Source organism: Furipterus horrens, unplaced genomic scaffold (genome assembly GCF_987537825.1).
Source record: "Furipterus horrens unplaced genomic scaffold, mFurHor1.1.pri manual_scaffold_3, whole genome shotgun sequence".
Classification (NCBI taxonomy): Eukaryota; Metazoa; Chordata; class Mammalia; order Chiroptera; family Furipteridae; genus Furipterus; species Furipterus horrens.
This window is the reverse complement of record NW_028327173.1, coordinates 208,998,361-209,021,550: the sequence shown is the minus strand read 5'-3', so window position 1 is coordinate 209,021,550 and position 23,190 is coordinate 208,998,361. Positions and strand designations below refer to the sequence as shown.

The 23,190-nt window shown below is 50.8% G+C and overlaps 1 protein-coding gene across 5 annotated transcripts in view; it reads right to left on the bottom strand.

Annotated features, from left to right (window-relative positions):
- EML1 (EMAP like 1) overlaps positions 1-23,190 on the bottom strand; it is a 139,459-nt gene that overhangs the window by 20,780 nt on the left and 95,489 nt on the right. For 2 of the 5 annotated variants that reach the window (XM_090271384.1, XM_090271383.1), the window contains exons 4-9: positions 18,816-18,950; positions 8,765-8,793; positions 7,630-7,686; positions 5,126-5,255; positions 2,021-2,170; positions 1,169-1,238 (exon numbers count right to left, since the gene is read on the bottom strand). In XM_090271384.1, the coding sequence (XP_090127510.1) occupies positions 1,169-1,238; positions 2,021-2,170; positions 5,126-5,255; positions 7,630-7,686; positions 8,765-8,793; positions 18,816-18,950 (571 nt within the window). The remainder of the gene's footprint in view (positions 1-1,168; positions 1,239-2,020; positions 2,171-5,125; positions 5,256-7,629; positions 7,687-8,764; positions 8,794-18,815; positions 18,951-23,190) is intronic. The other 3 variants (XM_090271385.1, XM_090271386.1, XM_090271387.1) reach the window with 3 other exon arrangements.

Genomic DNA, 23,190 nt, shown 5'->3' with positions numbered 1-23,190 from the left:
GCCACACCAGCAGAGAATTGTTATGATTTAGTTCAAAACCCCCTCAATTGTGTTCCAAAGTCATTTATACTAATTTTTCTCTCCCTCAACAGAAAAAAAAAAAAAGCACTTCACAACAGTCAGCAGATCTGCACCTAAGGGACAGAGCAGGGTCGGGTGAATTGGGTTCCAGGTTGGATTTGTCTCCAAGGAGCTGGGCGACTGCGGACAGTCACGTGACCTCTCTGATTTCTCCGCCTTTGACTTGAAAGGAGGGGCTCCGGTAGCCACCCCATTTTCACTGGCTGGAAAGTTCTGATTGGTTTCAATGGCAGAGACTGAAATACACCATTGATCCACTAGAGGGAGGACCAGATGGCTTCTTCCTAATTTCAAAGAACTTTTAAGGCCACTTAACATTTTTAAAAAAGATGACTCTGTTCCACTTATGTGTATTTACGTAACAGGAGTCTATTTATTGTTCCTGTTACTTCAAGTGTAGAATTTCAATGCTGGAAGAAAACAAATTGGTAAACCTGGAAGTATTCCATGTAATTAGTTTCAGACCATATATTGCTCAGCGACAAGCTACAATATACCAAGGGAGGTGTCAAAAAAGCTACAAGGGGTTTGGGTAAGACATGACCACGACCACAGCTGGCCCGACACAGGGAACTGGGAGCCGGTTTTGAATGGTTCTCCCCTTGTTCAGTTCCACTAGTTCCCCCCGACTCCTTAAAGGACCAGTCGGAGCTTTGCTGAAGCCCTTGCAGAACGTGTGCTGAAGGCCCCGCAGCCCCTGTGGGTTACACGGGGACACAGGCACTGCGGGCTGGCAGCGCGGTGACAGGGGCCTGCAGGAGCTGCCTGCAATCGCCGGGGAGGCAAGATGCCCATACTCCAGTGATCGTTCCTGACGACTTCAACGTTACTTATTAAATGTGTGCTTAATAGTTAATGTTTATCATGCATGTAAATATCTTAAGACTTAATGAATTCTTAGGCTGAAATGTAGGGGAATTCAAAGGGTTTTTAAGATCACTGTAAAAACTTTAATTTGCAATAGAGCATTCTAATGAGGGGTTCGGAAGTATTCAGGTGTGTTACACTGAAGCAGGCTGTTCACCAGCACAATGTTCTGCTGTGTGACCAGGTTGTGACAAAGACACAAAGAGAGGCGGCCACTCACCTTCCCGTCCTTGGACGTGCCCGCGACCTGTCCCGTCGCTATTGTGATCTTGTCGGGATGAACTGCAAGGCTAAAAGAAATATTCGCAAAACAGCTGCCCTTTAAGGGGGAACTTAATTTTTTCCTTGATCCCAATTGAACCTAGCTGATGATGTAAATATAGGACTTGTATAACGCCTAACTTCTTACCGACTCATAATAAGTTCTCTGAGCACCCACCGACTTTAGTCAATTAGGGCTTATTTCATCTTAATTCCTACATCTCTAGAGAATTTTCAACTCAAGAAAAAAAGCATAGGGTGTTTTTTTGCTTGGAAAACACCATTTCAACCTCAGAAGCACATAATTAGTCTGCAAGCTTTACTAAGAAATCCTATTGAGTATATCAAATGGCAAAGGCATCACAGAAATACATAAATCCATCATTCTAACTGTCCACCCGTCCATCTGTCTGTCCATCCATCAGTCCATCCATCCTTCCAAGATACATAAAACCCAACCAAAAGCTATGAACGGATTATGGGAACAGCAGACCCAACCATAAACACAAAGCAAACATTTTAATTTTTATTAAAAACTAAAGGCCCCGATTAGAAGCCATTAGCATGAGATGTATTAAGAAGGCTTCTCATCGGGGTCTGTTAGAACGACCGGTTTAGGGACGGCGGCTGGTTGAGACCATGTGTCATAAAGATGGAAAACTAAAAAGGGGCCTTAGGGAGCCGGGGAGCTCACTGGCAGCACAGAACACGGACCGCTCCGCAGGCTTCTCCTGAGTTACGTCCCGAGACTGCGCCCTTTCTGCCAACGGTGCGTCGCCGGTGTGACCTGGGCAGGGCCCGGGGGACTCACCACTTCACGTCGTCATTGTGGCCGGCGTAATGCCGCTGCAGCTGCTCCTCCACGTTGTACAACACGACCACGGACGCGATGAAATACACCGTCTCGCCCGTCGGAAGCAGGTACAGGTTGTTCCGACAGTCTCGGCCCCGGTACCCATAGCTTCGGGGGTGTCAAGAGAAAACCGCTTTTCCTTTGGAGCGCTGACAGAGCACCAGCTTTATTCAGCAGGCAATAAAATTCTATATGTGACTATTACCATCAACTTCACAAATGCAAATAACATTAAGTTGTACAATAAATAGTGCCGAATACTTCTGACTCCCTAAATAGGCAGGCAGTACAGTTGGAAATGGTCGTTGATTTAATGGGAGTACGTATTTTTAATATGGAGATACAGTTTTATTTTTAGAACGTGGGTATTATATTTTGAAAGCTGAATTCTTTAGCTTGATCAAAAACGGTAACTTACTATTTTATTTACTAAAGGGAACTAGATCAGACATCTGTGAAGTCACTGGGAGATGAACTCTTTCCAATTTAGCCCGTTAGTCACGGATCTGGGAAGCAACAGCTGGTCCATCTGTTGCTGCCGTGGGAACGTGACGTGGACGCCCGACACCCTCACACCTCGCTGGCCTTTAACCCGGCCAGGCCGGCGCCCCGAAAGGCTCACAGTCGTACCATTCTGCTGAACGGCACCACCCTGACTCTAGAACTCAAATCACTCGGAGCTGCGTTTCCACACTAAGTTCCCAAGCACGCTGGGCCACTTGGCCCCAGATTTTCTCCTTCCTTCTGGCTGTCTTTCTCACGGAACAGTTGCCTCCGGTCACCACACTTGCTCAGGGCCCAGAGCGTGTTCACGTTCCTCTCCTTCTTGACTCCCTGGTCTTTGAAAGGCGAGGCCCTGGCTCGGGAACTAGAATTAGAAGGAGCAGCAGGGCCAGCCGAGTCCGTCATCTTCCTCCCCTTCATGTTCTTGTCGTCTTGCGACAAACTGACAACCAGGAACGGAAATGGCCACCGTGCTGTGGGTTAACGGGAGCGACTCAGCCTGGTTCTAGACTCACGACTGGGAAGTAAATCGAATCTCTACTGTGGCTTATGCCGTTTGTAGCTTGTGTGGAAAACAAAATGTATCTGAAAACGGTAAGTGACTACTGTTGCAAATATCAGTAGTGTGTGTATCAATCCTATTCCAAGAAAGGACTTGGAGCTTTGATAATTCTTCATGTTTTAGAATATGTTTTAAAAATTTAAGCTACTGATAATAGACTTTAACGTACCTTAGCTATGGACTCAATGACAAGTTTATTTTTTATAGCAATATTTGAGCTAAATATTTTACATTATAAAAGTATTTGTAAAAGGTGTAAATCATAGACACACACATACGAGTATATACAAGTTAAAAAAAATTAGGTCCTCGCTCCAACCATTCCCAGGTCCTTAGGATAATGACCTGTTAAGATTTTGGCATGTGCACTTCCAAACTTTGAAAACTATTCTGAGAGCAAAACATGTAAAATTGCATGTGGAAAAATAACTTAGCCAAAAATACCACTGATCTGGAGCAAATATCACTGTTTTATATTTTCTAAAATATAAACAGGGAGTAGGCTGAACAAATGTGTGTTCTGAATAATGCTTCCCAGATATGATATAAATAACTTAACACTTATTGACTTAAAGAGAAACTAACTTAATCACTTCACTTCCATGCACTGAAATAGGTATAGGGGACGCTTATGACATCTGAATCTGAAAAAATAAAAAATACATTTTGAGGGGAGAAATTTAGATACAGCTGATAATTCTAAAAAATTTCCAGAGTGTATGATTCTCTCATTTCAAATACAGTAGCAATTCTTCTAAATGTAATTATGCCAGGATCAATTTAAACCTACTTCTCATAGTCTGCGTTCAGGGCTTTGCATTGAACTGGTACTCAGTAAATATTTGTTTCAGTGTGAATTAAGGATTTTTGCTCTTGGTCTTAAAACCTGCATGGCCTGGAAGATGGCCTTTGCACACTTCCTCCCAAGAAAATTAAAATAGTAAAGTGAAGCAGAAGTAGACTAAGAGTAAAAAGTTAAAAGAAAATGAAATAGAAAAATGCATCCGTAACTCAGCCTTCTGCGTGGCTCTGCTGTCCTTGTCTCTCAGTTAATCTTCAGCTCCCTCCCTTTCCAAACCTCGCGCCGCGGAGGCCTGCGGGGCTTCGTTTCGAGGACGGTAGTCCCGCGGCCGACGCAGACGCCCGTGGCCTAGATTTCGGGGTGGGGGAGAGGCTTTGTATATTTTTGAAGTGGGAGTGTGTCTGCGCTACATCGGGGTTTTGTTTAGCGCACGGGGCGAGGCCGCGCTAACCTGGAAGGCGGGGTCCCGCAGCTGCGGGGACCCTGCTAGGTCTGAGGGGGATGTGCACCCTTCCTGCCGGGGACTCGCTCTTCCTTCCTATCGGTTTGGAACTTCCCTGCCAGCAGAGCTTCCGTTTCTGATATTCTCACTTTCTCATTCGTAGATTCGGTGTTTTCTTGTATTCTTGCTGCTGCCTCCTGGCTTTTCCACCTGTCCCCGAAGAGCTAAGGACACAGTGGCTACAGGTAAAACTCATCGGCTCTTTCACGTTCACGAGAATCCCAAATTTTACCCATTGTGATACGTTTTGCTAAATTTGCTTTTGTGTAAATTTTTAACTAACTTTTACTCTGTCAGGAAAATTAAAATCCAGGCCAGAAACTAGTCATGCGCTTCCCCACACCGTTCCAAGAAAAAGAAAACCATTCAGCTGACCAGACAGCATGTTAATATTCTCTCTTCAGGAAGATGATGTGTACGTGTCTGAGTGAGGACCACAGACACTTCCCTCGGGAACAACCAACCAGGGTCCTCCATAATCAGCAGCTCTTCGGGAACTACTTTGCTAGTCTCCTCATTGACTCCTTATTGACTTATAGCCAATTTCATTAAACTATTTTTTTAAGTGGGAGAACTTTTTTTTAGAAGCTTCAGAGGACTTAAGCTTTATGAGTTTCTCTAGTTAAATGCCAAGCTGAAGGCACTCATTGGCAGAGGGCCTCGTGTAAGCCCTGATGGATGGATGGAGGATACACCCACTCCAGCTTGAGTCTCTTGGCTGGAAGGTCCACCTTGGCCTCCAGGTTGTAGGAGTCCACCTGGTCTTTGGGCATGTACATGGTGACCGGGCGGCCGCGGAGAAACATCTTCACGTACCCCTCTTCTGCAAAAGGAACAGAGATGGCGGTGAGCCGGCGCAGCGCCCAGCGCCCCTGAAGACGAGTGCGCTTCCTCTGGCCTTGCCTGGAAAGGGCAGTCCTGGCCCTTTGTTGTTACTTCTACCTAGTGTCTGATTTCACGTCGGGTACTTCTGACATTTTGCTTACTTACGTACATACACTCTGTATGAAGTGTAAAAACAGCGGAGACCTAGATTCCATTGTTTTTTACACGAGAGATTTTAGTGCTTACGTTTTCGTTATCATCAGAAGGGGAAAAAATGGTACCCATCCCCGATTACAACTGACACAAGAAATCCATTGACACCCTTTACTGGGTTCAATGTACATATAGTTACGATATCAAAATTCATGAGATAGCCTTCAAGATTTAAATCGACTTGTCATGTTGCAATGTAAAAATGTATATATGTCCTTTCCATTGGACAGCCCAAACCAGCGGAAGTACATGCTAGGGTGCACGCACAAAGGAGAAGGCTCAAAGAAAAGCCAGAAATGGGAACAAAGAGCAAAAGGCCCATTGGAAAGAGAAACGGAGAGAGAAAACTTTCTAGAGCAAACACTTTCATAATAAAATTACTTTTGATGTTTTAATAAATTGCGGGACAACACTAAAACTTGGTAATATATCAACATGAGGCAACTCCTAGGCTTTGATAAAGAAACCACTTGGAGTTTGCTGGCTAGTGTTTTCAGGACGTAACAAGACCAAAGAAAATTCTGGTGCGCTTCGGATGACGTGGTTACGGTTCGAAACTCCCTGCACTCGGATGCTTCACCGCAGACCAGAGGACCAGGCCCTCGCGGCACTTAAATCACTGGGCAGTTGGGACAAGGGAGATCTGCACGTAGCTCACAGAAGAATCATCCGCAGGAGGAAATTGGTGAGGAAATGCCATGGAACCATTACAGTGCTGTTAGGTGCCATAACTGCAAATGAGCTCTGCCAGCCTGACCCCTAAGGGTTCCAAACAATGCCGCATGCAGGATGACCTACACAGCAAGAGGCCATCTCAGTTGTGACTGTGTGCGCACTTCAGGCCTTCAACGCATGCAGGTGACACACTCTTTGCTCTGCAAGTGACGTCGGACTTGCAGCTGTAAGACAATATGCATTCGCTCCTGCGCAAGGTGCCAGGTTCTGGGGATCCCTGTTAGAATGCTTTCACTGGGCTCCCCGCTCCCCAGCTCCACTGGGACTAGCTTGCCAGAGGCCCTGTCACCGCAGGCTCTCATATCGGTCCCCTAGGCCATCTCATATTCTGCTGCCAGACCCATGAAGGCCCAAACTGGATTTCACTGAGTCTCCACCCAAAATTCTGCACCCGTCTCTTGCTGGATGCAAGGGTCTGACTGCCCAGCCCCGGCCATGCTACGTGGCTTCTCCTCTCTGGCTGGCCACGTCCGTTTGCCGCCCTACACACCTGTCTGGCTTGGGGCCCCTACCTAGGCCCCTCTCCCGGCCTCCAACCTCCACCCTCCCTTCATCCCTCACCCAGACCTAAACGCTTCAGACTGCGTGGATCCCATTGGAAAACCTACAATCTTCCAGCAGACCGATGGACGTGCGGAGAGCGGCCGGCGTGACAGAGCTTAAAGTTAACCCAGAGGGACTCTGTCCACCCCTCGGAAGGGAAGAATCACAGACTGCAGGTTAGGGATCAAGAGCACCCAGTGCCGCTTCCGCAACGCACACAGCCCGGGTGCTGGGTTTCATCAGCGTGTATGAACTTACTCAGAGTACAGGCAGGCACATGTACTTGCGTGTACTGTAGTTACACAGATAAAATCTTAAAAAAAACACAGAAGGTTGATGTCCTAAAAACAGGCTGTAGTTCTGACGTCCTTACGCCTGAGGCTTACTTCCTGCACAGACTGAAATCACTGGACTAGGGCAGAAATCACAGGATTTAGCCTTTGCATGGTTTTGTACCGGTAACTCGGACTTTCCACATCTAAAATCAAGATGCGGCCAGGGGAAGCAACGTGTGTTTTCAGGCGTGTTAGGGTAGCAGCCCACAGCCACCAAGCTCAGAGGCGCCAGGGGACAAGGCAGCGGTGCAGGAGACCATTTCAAACAGTGGACACCCAGGGCAGGTCCTATAGCTCTCTTAAGGTTTACACGGGTTTTTTGAAAGTTCCTCTCATCAGCCAATAATCAATCAAGATCCAAATGACAGCTACGCATTAAAACCCACCCAGGTCAATGCTCGGTGGCTTAGCTTCAGTCCCAGTGGTTTGCGTCACAAAAACATTTTCATACAAGGAGAGAATCTGGGTGCCTGTATGAAAGAAGTTTCTGGACCCTGGGCCACGGCCTTGCTCAGAGAGCTATGAGGTGTCCGGGAGGCGGCCTACCTTGGCAATGGGTCACCCGGCGCTTCCCTTGAGATTTCGGAGACAGAGACAGAAGGGCTAGATAAAGAGATGTGGGGTACTGCAGGGGCCGCCCACGGCTGCGGGGCGCTCGCTAGCCCTCGTGGGACAGACCGCCTGCCCCTGGCAGGGCCACCTGGATATGTGTCAGGGATTCAGACAAGTAAGCCTGGCTCTGCTGGCTTCCAGTCGTTAATTATCAGTGAGCATGTTCATGCTTCCTGAGAACAAAATAAACCCTAAAGCACTTGCTGATAACCCTCAAACTCTGACTGCTACGTTTCAATTCTGAATTAAAGGAAAAATCTGGGAGAACCAAAATTAAACGAATGGGTTCAACCAATGACTTAGTTGTCAATTATTTTACATTTTTAAATATGCTTTTAAATAAGGTTGAGCCCTGGCTGGTGTGGCTCAGTGGATTGAGTGCCAGCCTGTGAACCGAAAGGTCGCTGGTTCGATTCTTGGTCAGGGCATGTGCCTGGGTTGCGGTCCCCAGTTGGGCGCGTGCGAGAGGCAACCCAGTGATGTATCTCTTGCACATGTATCTCTCCCTCCCTTTCTCCCTCCCTTCCCCTCTCTAAAAGTAAATAAAATCTTTAAAAAAACATATAAGGTTGATATCCTAAAAATAGTCTCTCTCTTACTATGAAATTTGTTACAGAAAGGTCTACATGAACTACTAGTTTGCAGATTAGGAAATCAAAGACAGCAAAAGGAAAAAGCTACTTTTAGACAAGTTATAACTTGATGCATCAGAAACTTGACTTTGGGGGGAAGTGCAAACACTGCTGCGCCCCGGGAGTGGGGCTAACAGAGGCAGCGGAGGTCTGCTCACTAGGAAACCCCACAGCATCCATGGTGACCTCTCTCCTCCTCCTTACTGACGTAGCTTGAATCAGTTTTTAGGGGGCATCAGTAATGAATTAGTTTTTATGACTGTTTTATGGGCAGGCTCTATGATCTGAGTGGCGGGCCCCCCAGGGACAGGCCAATGGCCAGCCCCCAAAGTCCTGCATGTCAAAAGCTGGCCCCTGGAACAGCTGCTTCTTCTCTGCACCTCAAGTCCTAAGGAGGTGAGTGAGGGGCACCTGCACGAAGGTTGAGGCAGACTTACCCGCGCTGAAGACGGGCTCCTTGGGTTTGCTGTGGAAGAAAGAAAAGCAGATTGTAAAAGGAGGCTGACCACATGCACCTGAGACACCCCCCCCCCCCCCCGGTGGCTGGCTGGCTTGTCCCAGGGGTGCCCCATGAGGGACACGCGTTAACAAGAGGAGCGGAGCCCTGCCGCTGCAAGAAGGAACCGCTGTGAGCAGAAGCGTCCGAAGCCGGTGCAGGAGCCTTGGTCCCGGCTTCACCCCGAAACTGGGCTTTTCTTGAGTGAATGAGGCTGGAGAGGGAGAACATCTGGCTCATGAAGTCGGGACGAGCCCTGCCTACACGTCCAAGAAGGGTTGCTTTCTTCCCCATGCTCTGCTGACAGATGGGTTAAAGAACTTAGGTAAAACTAGCGGGTTCCTCACAGAGGGTGCATTGGAAAAGAACAGGGAAGAGTGGGGAGCATCTTGTTGGAGATGTGGGGACCCCACTGTGGACTTTGGCCAGGCTGCACCAGGGAAACCAAAGCCCCAAAGCCTTCAAGGTCGGGCCACAGATGGACTGAGGTCATCACCCCCAGGGGCAAGCTGCCGAAAGGCCAAGCCCGCAGGAGGAGTCCGTGGGCTGGGGGCACAGCCTTCCTGGGTCAGCCCTCGGAGGGGCCGCCCCTGCTTGTCGAGGAGAGGGGGCTGAGGCGGGCAAGAGTGTGCCCCGTTCAGACACAGAGCCTGTGCGGCTCCGGCGTCCATGCCGTCCTCACGGGGCCACTGGCTTCCCGGGTGGCCTCCCGCTCTCAGTCATGGAACAAGACATTGGCAATGAGCCAGCGCCGAAGGGAGCGGCGAGGAACGGGAGCCCGCAGAGGGGTACGGATCTCAGACTTCTGGTGTGTGCACGTTTTAAAAACACACCCGAGCAGACATCACCCTAGCATCACTTTTCCCCTTCATTTCTAACTTGACATACACTGAGGAACACCCCCTATAGAATCACCCTTCGCCCCCTGACACAGCAATGTCCCGGGTGTCCAGGTAACCGCGCACGGTCCACGGGGCCCGGCCGAAGCCGCAGAGGCGCCGCTCTCCGGGCGCGCGTGCCTTCTGCAGCTGGCCCCGGCGGAGGCTGAGCTCCCGACCTCTAACCCCTGGCCACGGGAAACAGCGCTCCGACTGCTCAGCACAACCCGTGACGGAAAAGGCCCAGGCTGACACGGGCCCACAAGGCCCTAAACGACCTACTGAATCCTTTGCACTTCCGCCCTGAGTCACTGAGCCCGGCCACCTGGTCCCTGCTGTCCCTTACACCTGCCAGGAGCTGTGTCGGCTCCGCAGAGGCTGCCCCTGCCCCTGGGGCCAGGGCCGGGGCCAGGGTCAGCCACATGCCTGCGCGCTGGGCTCTGTGCTGGGCCATTCCCCGGCAAGGCCTCTCTGAAGCCCCCACGCCCTCGGGGTGCCTGGCTGCCTTTCCCTGGGGCAGCCATGAGCTGTGGCGTTCCCCCTGCTTCTCCCCACTACGAGGAGGTGAGCACAGGAGGGCAGGCTCTGGGCTCTGCTCCGCTGAGTCCCGTGCCTGGAACCTGGTGAGGTCTGGAGTCCTGGGGACCTCCGCCCCGCTGTCCCTGCCAGTGGGGACAGGGGCTGCCTCTCAGCAGAGACCTGGCTGCCTGGTGTGCCCGGGGCCCCAGGAAGGCCCATGCCAGCTTTCCCCGACCCTCCGCGCTCTCGGCCGCTCTCCTGTGCCCCCAGCCAGAGGGCTGGAGACAGCGGCAGCCTTGGGCCTGGTCCCCTTCAGGCGGGCTTGTCACCTTTGGGACTCAGTTCATCACATTACTCGGCCGGTTTAAAACAGCTAGGATTTTGTAACTACCTGGCTTGTTCTCATCGTCATGGGGGAGCGACACGCGTGCGATTTTCTAAGCGGGAGCGCAGGCCGTCTCTCCAAAGTCCCTGGGCCATTAGATTTGCAGGCAGGGCGAGGGCACAGGAGGAAAGCTAAAACAGGAGGCCGCAAAGCACGCGCCGCAGAAACGCGCCGCCGGGGACGCCGGGCCGGGGATCGAGGACCAGAAGCTGTTCTTTCCATCGTTTCCCCCTCTGATCACAGAAGGAGAAAGACGCAAAGCCACGAACCCAGAAAGGAGCCACCCAGTGCCTGTCCTGGGGCACGAAACGGGCCACTATGGCTTACGTTCCCCTTAGAAAGAGAAACCCGCAGGGGGACCTGACCGCCAACACGTGGCGGCCGTGGACTTGCGGTGCTGAGGCGGTGGAAGAGGAGGAGCGGAAGGTCTCCACTGAGGGTCGCAAAGGGAGGCCTGCGTGTGACCCCTGAAGCTGCCCTGAGAGGTGCCAGGCAGCTCAAGTGCTCACCTTTCCCGAGACTCGCCCCAAACTCTGCGTCGTTTTTGTCTATTGTCTTTATAACATACCACTGCTATGCTGCATTATTTTAGAAAGTTACATGTTTATAGAAGAAAGTACTATGTTTACTTTAGCAGGTATCCCTGCCAATGCACCAAGGGCGCCTGGGAAAAGGCGGTCCCACGCGTGCGTGCCAGTCCCGCAAATGCAGACCTGCAACACGGCAGTGAGTCTTCCCAGCCACGGAGAGAAGGGCAAACCCACGGGACGTGCGAGGATAACAATGACCCAACGTCAGAGACACTGTGGCCTCCAGTCACAATCAGTGAACTGGAGCCGTGCCCGGGGCACATGTCCTCTCTGGGACTTGCCATCAGCAGAGTTGAGAGTGGGCCCTGCATACCCAGCACCCTGGGAAACGTGCGTGGGCTGTGGATTCACCTGGGAGATGGCCTCTCAAGGAGTTACATGATTTGTCTCCGATGACTCGTTCCTTAGTGGGAGCTCAATGGGAAGACTGAGTGGGTGACCTGACACCCCGGCAGCCAGGGTGCGGCTCCGTGTGGGCAGGAGAATAAGTCCTGGGGCCCGCGGAGACTCCGGCCGTCCCTGTCAGCCGATGCAGGTATCGCCACCCTGCTGCGAGGAGCGAGCCCACACGGGAGGAAGGATCTCCCCTCCAGCAGACCGACGCTCTTCTCTGGGCTGCCCGGACACCAGGCTGCAGCCAGTATCCGCGATGTGAGCGGTGCTGCGGTCCGGGGCGGTTTTCACTGCCGTGTTTTGGCAGGAGGGGCCTGGCGTACGACGCTCCCTGAGCTGGGGGTCAGGAGGCTCTCCCAAGCCTCCTGCAAGCGCTGAGCAGGGGCTGGGGGCTCACGGGGGTGGCAGGCCGCCCAGAGCCTTCCCCGGACCAGTGGCTGGGACTGGAGGCAGCAGCTGGGCCGAGGAAAAGCTCCCCCTCTCACACCCGCGAAGCAGCTGCGGCCATCCGGGTCACGCACCAACAAGTCCCGGCAAATGCTCACTGTGGACCTCAGGCCCAGGGACGAACTGCTGGTCTTCTTCTCATCTGATGAAACACACACGTGCGGCTCTGCAGGCTGGGTGCTTATGACATGTCCAGACCCTGACTCCCCAAGCGTTCACTGCCCTCCTCCTCTGTGGGGGACTCCACAGCACCTTTATATCCATTACCTAACATGCCCCAAGTTCCTGAAACGGGGCTCCGGGGCCCGGTCCTGCCCACGACGGGTCAGACACATGGGCAACTCATGCGACAGGGATTTAGAGCAGAGCTCATGCGGGCGGAATGCTGTCTGAGCAGAGATACTTGCTTCTGAAAACAACCGATAAGGATCAAGCTAGCAGGAGGCCACTGTAAAATAAAACATCTTAATTCCCAGTGTCTTAGTCATCTGTAAAAACTTCAGCCCTCGGCGTACATTCCGTGACTCCTTTTGAAAAGGATTTCACTTGAAGAAAAGTCAAAATGCTATATGAAAAGTCAGTGAAGGTTCTTTATGTAAGTTGCCCCAAGCAGCTTCTTACTAGAAACAGGGTCGTTTAGGAAACACCTACTTAAAATGTTTAGAAGTCACTGGAGAGTTTATTTGGGAAACAGACAGTTGCTCCGTAGCTGTTTCTGGCCAATACTTCCGGCTCAGCATGGCGGGAGGAGCGCGGGTGGTCGCTGGCTGCCTGCACACCATTCGGGCAAGGGCCTCAGTCTCATGAGCCGTAGGCGTCTTCAGCTACGGAAACTACGTGGGGACGAAACCCCTGAGGGTGCGGGGCTCTGGCAGAATCAACTACAACATGTGACAAAGTGCCCAATTCATGTGACTTCCCTCTCCCTCCTAATTTCCCTGACAAGAGTCTGTGTGTATTTCTGGGCTCTTCACCTAACAGCCTCACAACTGAAGCAACAGAAAGAACACCAGCTCTTATTATCTTAACCTTTATTAAAGGATGAATGACCCCAGGCCTGAAGATTGAAACAACCTCTCCAGTGAGGGGGTGGGGGTGGGGGCAGAGGCCTAATTTGAATCATTTAATTTCCAGGGCAATGTTTCGGAATCTAAAATGTAGTGTTATAATCATCCACCGATAGGTGGTACTGTCTACACACTTCTTAAATGGTTTTAAATTAAATGGATAATATCCTCTCACTCACTCGATGAGTATTTACTGAGCAGTTACTGGGAGCCAGGCCCTGTGCGAAGTGCCAGAGGTGCAAAGAATAACGAGAGCAGCAGCTTCTCCCTCCTGGAGCTCAGGGAGGGCCAGGGGTGGGGGTGGGGGGGCAAGGACAGGGAAGGAACTCCGGTTCCAGACCAAGTGAAAGGGCAGATCCAGAGCCACCTGACCGGCACCCGACTCAGCCCAGACGGCCTGGGCAGCCCCCCGGGGGAAGGGCATCCCCAGCTGGGCCCTGAAGTCAGATAAGCTGGAGTTTCTCCAGGCACATCCAACCACCCTCCCCCGCAAACTCCCAGATACATACATATGTCACTCAAGAGAAAGGAAAAAGTCTCCACTTAGAAAGTGTCTAATAAGTCATTAAGCTCTACATTTGTTCATATTTTGTATATCTATGCTTTATTTTATAATAAGATTTTTTTTTCTAAATATGCTATCTTCTTATTTAGGTTTGCATTTTTTTAAGATGCAGTTTGATCATCTTCATTAGTTAATTGGTATTTGTATTTCTCATTGAATTACCTGATCAAACCCTTTACCCATTTTCTGAGTTGTTGGCTTTTTTCCTCACTGCTTTGCGTTGAGTTCTTTGGAAATGAAGAAAATCAGCCCTTTTCCATGGCACAGGTCATTAACATTTGCTGGGAGAGCGAACCCTTGTGTGCAAATCCTTTCACTTCACCACCAAGCCTTGCACTGTGTTTGTGCACACAGTAGGTCCTCAGTAAGTTAGGCAGTGCTGCAGAATGGAACCAGCAAGATGACACAAATGTCCAGAACTCCCGATTTCTCTCTTCTCCAGCTGGGGTGAGGGCAGAAACAGGAGCTGGAAGACTCTGAAATGTCCCAAAGAGGAGAGGGACTTCAAGACTGGGGGATAGAGCCAGCTAAGGGTGCACACATCAGCTCTAGCACTTTGGGAGAGAGAAAGTAATCACGGCAGCTGCCATTTCCCGAGTGCCAACAGTAGGCAAGCTCCACGTACATGTTCTCATTTAATCCCTGCAACAACCCTAGGAGGCAGGGACTGTCTTTACTGTCACTGAGGAAAACCCCCAAGACAGCAAGTAACCTGTCCCAGTCACACAGCAAGAAGTGGCTGAGCTGGGAGTAACACTTGGTTACGGCTACATCACTCAATTGGTTTAATCTTTTTTTTGTTATATTGATTGGGGTGAAAAAGATTCACTCAACAAATGTTTACTGAGCACCTACTATGTGCCAGGCATTATTCTAGATGGTGGGCTGGTCAGACTATTAGAAAAACCTTGTTGGCAATTGAACACCAAATTACAGTGCATTTGCCTAGAATTACGATGATCTACATCTAAAATAACGCTGGAAGAGTATATTTACTGACACAAAGACATGGTCACAGAGTAAATGAAAAAGAGGGTTACAAAACATAATGCAGAGGAGTATAATTTATGTTAAAATTACACACTACGCCCTAGAAACAAAACCAGATGGAAATGTAATAAAATGTTAGCTGTGAGTTCTCTGAGATTATAGGTGATTTCCATTTCCTCCTTTTTTGTACATCTGGGTTTCCTAAAACACATGTTACGTGTGTAGTAAATAAGTTTCCTTCAGGAATAAGAAAAAGAAAAAACCTTGCAGGGGACAGGTGAGAGCTGGTGCCGGACAGGCGTGACCTCGGGGCCCAGCGGGGGCCTTGCGCCCTCAGCTGAGGAGTAAGATGGAGAGACTGCCCCGTGGCGACGCTGCCAAAGGAAAAGAAACACCCCCGAGGGCCTCCGGGTGCCGTTCAAGAGGCTCTTTCACCGAATGCCAGAGCTTTAGGGAGGCTGGAGCTCAGCGCGTCCACTCGGGGGGCCCGGGCCTTTAAGTCTGGGCAGAATGGCCGGTCTGCGTGTGCGTGCTGCGTGCTGTTCAGGGCCAGAGGGCATCTGAGGGCCCACGTCTAACGGCAGGCATCCTCGTTACTATGTTGAAGTTTTTTTCAAATTATGTTGACTCGGAAGAAAGGCAGTTTATATGTTCGTTACAACAATGTTTCTAGCAGATGGTTGAAACATTGTTGCTAAATCAGCTCATTAGAACAACTTCTTGATGGAAACAAAGTTTGTTTGTTTTTTAAGTTGATACATCTCATTCCCGGCTGAAGTACAAAGGGGGAACCAGTTTTATAATTGAAACAGTGTATCAGTCTAACAGCCAGCATAAATTATGCATTCTAAATCGTAACTTTTTCTGTCTGAAATAGAACACTTTTTTAAATTAAAAAAAAATCCTACTGGATTAGTATCCTGGCTACATTAGATGGTCCAGGTAGTTCATCAAAAATGTTACTGTCAATTCCCCATTTAGATTAGTAAGTACTTCATTATAATACGAAGCACTATATAATTGTTAATATTTATTTGCCATCAATAATATGTAAAATATATATTACATTGCCATATATTTCTTTTGTTTTTCTGGAAGTTTTTGTCAGCGCAAAGATTAAGTGCTGTTTATTTTGTGGCTTATTACCTGCCAAGTATTGTGAAATGTTACGCATTCTAAGACAAAAGTCTACATGCCACGTGAAAGGCTGTCAAAGCCAGTGACCATTTCCAGAGAAAGTGAGGTACAGAAGGAAGAAGATTGGCACTTTTATAAATAACACTGTTTGTAGGAAAGCCAAACGTAAGGATTTTAAAGGGAATTACATCTTAGAAAATGTTAAATCTGAGATTTCACACTGTTATTTTAGGTTCAACAGTTAGAGCCGTACGGTCTACATGGCCTGGCTTTGTTCTACGGCAGTTACTGTTACTGAGAAATACGCAGGTTGGTGGGGAACTGTTTTTCTCAAGTAAGAGGAGCCTTTTTCTCATTTTCGCCAAAGTGTCGTGGGCGCTCACAGCCGGTCTGCACGTGGTGCGCGGGGACGGGGAGCTTCCCAGCAGGTGAGTGGGGACGGGCGCAGCATGAGTGACACCACCAGGGCAGCCCCCGCGCTCCCCCCTCCCCAGTGGCCCCCTCACTCACAAGCTCTCTATCCGGCTTCCTGCTTCTCACGCCACCCGCAGACCGGCTCATCCTTTTTCTTCTTTAAGCTTACGCAGACTTCCAGCTGCCACAGGGCTGATGACCAGGTCAGAGCCCGTCTGTGTTGTGAGCCTTTCTTTGGGACCTGTTTTGTTTCACTGCACCCCCCCCCCCCCCAAAGCCTGGCTTTTAGGACTGGCATCCTAAGCCCAGAGCCAAAGTACCTTGGTTCCTTCTTTCTTTTTTCCATTTCACCCATCCCCCCTGAAACGAGAGGCATGTTCTCTCTGTGGGTCTGGTTCTGTTTTGTTCTGCTTATTCATTTGTTTGGTTTTTAGATCCCACGTATAAGTGGGGTCACACGGTATTTGTCTTTCTCTGACTGATGTCTTCCACTGAACGCAGACCAGCTCATCCTGACGTGACATTCACCAGCGTGGGAACTGTGAGGACTCACAGACAATACTTCATTTCCACCTAACCACTTTCAGATTTTGCCAAAACCTGGGTGGACGTCACAGGACTGTCACTTATGTGGATGCAATTTAGTGCGTGTCAGACTAGAAAAAAGACTAATCGCTTCAGATGTCACCTAACAGCCTCGCCTTACAAATGAGGGAAGTGAAGGGCGGAAGTTCGGAAGCCTCGCCCCGGGCGGCCTCACCATGTAACCATAACAGCGCGGGCCTCCTGGAGATGGAGACGGGGTGCCAGCCGGCGAGCCTGAAGCTCTGCCACAGTGCCTAGAGGGGGCGCTCATGGGGGATGGGGAGCAAGGATGGAGGGAAGGGGCCAGGCGGGGCTGAGTCACCATCGTGACCTTTCCTGCTTCCTTGCTGCTGCTGCTTCCTGTCTGAGTCAGCGCTGCTGGTCCTCCTCTGGACCCCGAAGATGTCTGGTCCCCAGCTGCGCCCTGAGAGCAGGCAGGAGCTTTCCCCCTGAGTCTCCTTAGGTATGTGCACAGCCAGTTCAGAGCTATGCTGACCTCTACTATTCTAACGGGACAAAGAATTTATTTTTAAATGGATGTGTCCAGTTGCTTAAATTATTTTTGAGAAAATGATTAGTAAGTTTACTCAGGCCCTCATTATTTCCAAATCAAAATTTCCTACTGTGGTATTTATTTTTTAAACAAACCTCTTTGTCAATATCTTTTACGGAAATATTTACCCAGCACATTTACCAAAGCCATAGGATTTAAAAGATAAAACAGATCTGGAGTTTGCACAATACAGATTCCTTTTGGGAATTCTTAATAAAATGCAGATGTGCAGAGAAGGGGCCAAGCTGTTGAGAGCTGCCAAGATCCAGACACCTCGGGTCACCTTGCAAGCTCACTCTGAATTCAGAGGCGCCCAAAGGCCACACTGCGTGCCCCCTGGACTCACTCTCTGTTGCCATTGTAAGCACTCAGCCTGATTTCCAGGGTATTATCACCCAATTAGCATAATCTCCTGATAAGAAGCACTAACAGTCTACACCAGAAGACAGAACCCAACTCAGTGGCTTTTGAGAGCCTGCTAATCGACCGTGGACTTGAACTGATATAGACATGAGAAGAGCTTGCTTCTTTTCTACAAAAGAACTTTTAGGAATAAAATTGAAAACTCATTTAAGCTTCCTTTACAGAACTGGGACCCAGAGGATTTACAAACTTGGAAATTTTACAGCCTGTGGGTTGGAGCTGCTCGCTTGATGACTAAGCCTTTTCCTTACATGAACATTTGAAAGAAGAAGAAGAAGAAAAAAAAGAGCTTAGCCTGTAACGACGAAATTCCTCCCTAAGCCTTGCTCAACACAGAATAAGATTAAAGCACAGAGTTTAAAAAGACAGAGTAAGGACACCAGGTGTAACAGACACAGAGAAACCGATCCCAGAGGCACAATACATTCTTAATCATGAAAAGCAATTAAAATGCCAAACATTAGCTTTCACTCATAAAGTGCTCCTGGGAATTTCATAGATATTTGCCATAACCCGCCCTACAGTAACCTCAAAAAACCAAAATCCTAAGTTAGGAGTAAGTGCGTCTCACAACCCAGTGAGAAAATGGTTCCTACCTCCGGCGTCAGCTCAGAGTTAAAAACAGCTTCCCACAAACCATCGAAGCGCAACTTCTCACCCACCCCGAGAAGCCACTCTCCCAAACTTCAGCCGCCCGCTGAAACCGGCGCTCGAAGGGCCGCAGAATGCGCCACAACACAAGCGCCCGCGCGCACACCCAGAGCGGCCCCCCAGGTCCCCTGGCTGGAGCTGAGCAAACGCTCCGGAGCTGGCCTGGCTGCGCAGCAGGGCCGGGGGGGGGGGGGGGGGGGTGGTCACGTGGTCGTTTTCTCCTGGGACAGCAGCTGCCCCAGCCGGCGTCCGGTCACCCCGCTGACACCTCCGCAGAGGCCCGGCGGCCGCGGGAGCCCGAGCCTGTGCGCATGTCAGGGGTCTCGGACTCGTCTCCGCGGGAAAGAGGGGGCCAAGCACGTGGCCAGTGGGGACCGCGGACTCGGGGCCTGTACCTTTCGCTGTTCTTTTTGCCGCTGGAAGAGCTGCTGGTGGACCCCGTGCGGTTCCGGTTGCCCTTGGAATCCCCGTAGCTTTCCCTGCGGCCGCCGGGAGACACGCGTTCCGAGGAGCTGGCCCTTTTGATGGTGCTGGAATGAGATGCGAATGGCAAGGCGATCCTTAACAGAGTGCTTTTATTTTATGGCTGAGTATAAAAATATATACACTGAGTGTCATATTTCCACGTTCATCTTTAAAAGACAGACCGGCCCTGGCTGGTGTGGCTCTGTGGGTTGAGTGCCGCCCTGTGAACCGAAAGGTCCCCAGTTCGATTCCCAGTCAGGGCATGTGCCTGGATTGCAGGCCAGGTCCCCAGTTGGGGGCGAGCAAGAGGCAACTGATCCATGCATCTCTTGCACACGTATGTTTCTCTCCCTCTCTTTCTCCCACCCTTCCCGTCTCTCTAAAATAAAAAATCTCTAAAAGACAGATTGGTTCTCACGTGCTAACTACAGAGATCAAAACACTTATCAGAATGCCACTTGGACTCAATGCCTCTCTCACGGCTCTTGTAACTGGTGATTAGCACAGGTCAACGTCACGGAGGAAACTGAAAGGAAGCTGAAAGGTCAGAGCCCCAGCACTGCCATGTGAGAGCACCCCAGGGCTCAGCGGGAAACAATCCTGCCCTTAGCAGGCTTTAGAGTAGACCAGTGTGCTCAACCGGGGGCGACCCTGCCCCCGAGGGGACATGTGGCAATGTCTGGAGACATTTTTGGTTGTCACAGCTAGGGGAGAGGGCTACTGCTGGCAGCCAGTGGACAGAGGCCGGGGATGTTGCTCAACACCCAGGACAGCCTCACAGCAAAGAAGGCTCCAGCCCTGAGTGTCAGTGGTGCTGAAACTGAACAGCTCTGGCCCGAAGGCACATGTGGGACGAACACAAACAGGACACCACATGCCACAGCTGACGACAAAACAGCCCACCTGTGTGAGCTGCCTGCCCGTGTCAGGGCTCAGCGCCTTCTGTACAACCAGAGGACTAGGGCTCGGGCAGGACAGGTAGACGTCAGGGGACCGTCTGACGAGTGGGAGAAGGGAAACTGAGACAGACGGTGAGACAAATGGCCCGAATAATCTGAGTCCGGTGCAGCCAGCCAGTACATCATAAGATCTTATCTTCTCTGACGAAGGACACTGGGAGCAAATGGTTCACTCCTGGCTTCCCTGACCAGAGAGGCAGCAGCTGGTCGGGGAGACAGATAACAGGCACCAACCAGTGCCGGCCAAACCCAAGGGCGGAGAAAGTCAGGGAAATAAATAACAACAACAACAACAATTAAGACCCAAAAATCCAAGACAGAGGCAGCGCTGAAGGGAAGCGACCCTGGTCCCTCTCTGTACCCCTTCTGGCAGTCAGCATATTAAAGGGCCCACCTGGAAAGCTGATGCGTATTCCGTGGGGACCCTCCCCTAGGAGTTCGGTCTTTAGAGAACAGGTAAGACCCTTAAGATAAAGGCCCCCAGCCACAGGCTCGCCTTTCTTACCCCTTTCTGTCTAGGGCATGAACTCTCCTTCTCCCACACACTAAGGGTCCCCACGAGATTGCAGGCAGGGGAGCAGCAGGCCCCCTTTCCTCTGACCTTCAGTGAGCTGGCAGCAGCCCCGCCATGGCCGCTTCTGTCCCTGTGACTTGGCTTCTCAGTGAGTGCACACAGCCCCGCGGGGCTCCCTTCCTTCCTGTGATGCTTCTAGGGAGCACTGCCTAGGCTCTTCCCTGCCGCTGCTTCCGTCCGAAGCCTTTCCTTTGTGCCCCTGTCTCCAACTTTAATAAATGTACATTCAAAATGTCCTGGGCTCGTGTTGTGAAATCTTTCCTGCATGAAGCCAAGAACCTACACTACCAGCTGGCCCAAGGCACACCCGCCCCGGCCCAGTCCCTCTGCGGAGTCAGTGGCTGGACACCGGGAGGGGGGAAATGTCTGGGGAAGGCTCCCTGAAGATTGACTTTCTGGGAGACGTAAGAGGCTTGAGTGTGTTGTGATTACATGGCGGGGAAGCGCCCCCACACACGGGGAACTCGCAGGGCCGTGCGGGGGCGCAGGCTGACCCCTCTGCTCCTGAGCCCGTAACTGTGTTATCAGTATCCCTGCAAAGTTTAAAAATTTTCATCGTGGGCCATACGTTTGTTGAGATCTTGTCTCATTTGTCATTCTTGTGCACTTCGTGGTACAGAAGCTCGCTCAGTACTCCTCACATGAAGGGACCCGAGGCACTTAATTGAGCCCCGGCTCTAGAAGGAGGAAGGCGGGAGGAAGGCGGGGTGGGCGCTGGTGCGGGGCTGGGCCGGGGCTGCAGGAAGAGGCGCAGACATGGGGAGGGGGCTTGTATGGCACACACGGAGGTGTGTGTGTGGGGGGATGATAATGCAAGCCTGCCACCCAGGCGGGGGCCCCGGGCAGGAACCACACAGCTGGTGGTCCCCAAAACACAGGCGTGGAGGGAACCGCCACGTGAGGATGGGAAACTGTCACGGGAGCGTGAGGTAGGAGAGACGCCTAGGGGGACAGGGAAGGAAGGAACGAGGGAGGAGGGTGGCAGCTGAGACAGAGAAATGCGGCCGGACTGGTTGGTGTGCCGGGTGCTGGGGGGGGAGGGGGAGGGGGCTCCAGGGCGGGGGGGAGGGGCAGCAAGGCCACGCAGTGTCCTCGCTTCCATAATTATAGGTCAGACCTAGCGAAGCCTCCGCCACCTCCCAGGCGGCTCCTCCTCAGCGGCCATCACCCACTCTCTGCCTTTATTCTTGGCTCCTGCTCAGTCTAGTCCTTCCTTCGGGCCCATGTGCAGTCCTTCCTCCTTTGCAAATTCCACCCTTCAGTAAATAACCTCTTAGCATGTGTTTAAAAAGCGCACAGTGTATTGGCCTTTGAAAACCAGCTCCCTCTCTGCATGAGCAAACATAAATAAAATGACCAGAGCCGTGTGGGTTTGAATACACTTCCCACACAGTCCTGCTGGTGACCGAGAAAGCTCCCAATTTACCGCCCCGGAACCTCCCAGCTGGGATCAGCATGGGTGCGCCTTAATGTCAAATGTGAATTTTGGGAACAGTCAATTTGGGGACAAGGAAATTACAGATTTTAGGAGAACATGACATTTCTGAGATTTGGGACTGATGTCTTAAAATCACAGAAATCTTTGTGCTTAAAGTCCAAAACCTTCCAATGACCAGAAACACCAAGCTCATGTAACTAGCGGGTCATCCTCTGCCAATCATCCATTCTAGGCTCTGAGGCCCCGGCCCCTGGGCAGCCTCTGCCGTGTCCCTGTGGGAGTTCACGGCAAGTTCACGGCAAGTTCACAGCAGTTGAAAGACTGTGGTGGGGGAGAGGCTGCGGGGAAGGCAGAAGAGGGTAAAAAGGGGATAAACCGGGGGTGGAAGGAGCCTTCGTGAACACACAATTCAACATACAGATGATGTGTTATAGACTTGTACACCTGAGACCTAACCATTTTATTAAGCAATGTCTCCCCAATAAATTCAATAAAAAGTGAAAGCGAATAGAGTCCTGGGGTATTGTAGGTAGCTGGTCAAGTCCGTGGTGGAGCTCCACGCCCTTGAACTTCACGTCCTTCAGGTGCTTGTTGTTGTGGTGTGGACGGCCCCTTTAAGAGGCAGAAGGACAAACTGAAGCCTTGCAAGTCCTGGTGGCACTACTGATCCTCTGGGGGACCTTGGACCAGTTCTCAAAACCTAGTGTCAGCTTCCTCATTCAAAAATTGAAAAAAAAAAAAAAAAATTCAACCTTGCAGTTGGATGAAATGACCTGAAAAACCCAGGAAAACAGCTGTTTGGCAAATATGAGTTCCCTATTTCTGCTCCTGGTCCCTGTCACAGACAGACTCTCTGTTTGCAAAGTGGAAAAGGTGGGGATGGCCCCTAAGGTCCCTGCTGGCTCAAATATTCGGTGACACGGAAGGTGCTAGGGAAAATAAATAAATAGAGACGGTAGAAAGCAGCTGGAAAGAGCTGAAACCCCAACTGTCAGGCAACCAACGGTCAGTCTGGGGGCTGGAAGGGCTAACAGGGAGGGTTAGGGATGGAAGCCACAGCGGCAGCCACACCAAACGTGACCAAGGACGCTGCCTCTCACGTCGGTCACTGAACTTAAACTCACAAAGCCCCTGAAAAGGATCATGACCCCATTTTACAGATGAGGGAACAAATTCAGGCATCAAGCCACTCGCTAGGAGGCCCAGCTACAATCTATGAGACACCCCAGCACAAGAATTCTGAGGACCTGTTGAACTTCTAAGAATCCACAAATGTCAACAATTAATACAGTGACATGACCTGAGACGTGATGAATGGGGGGCACGGGGAGGTG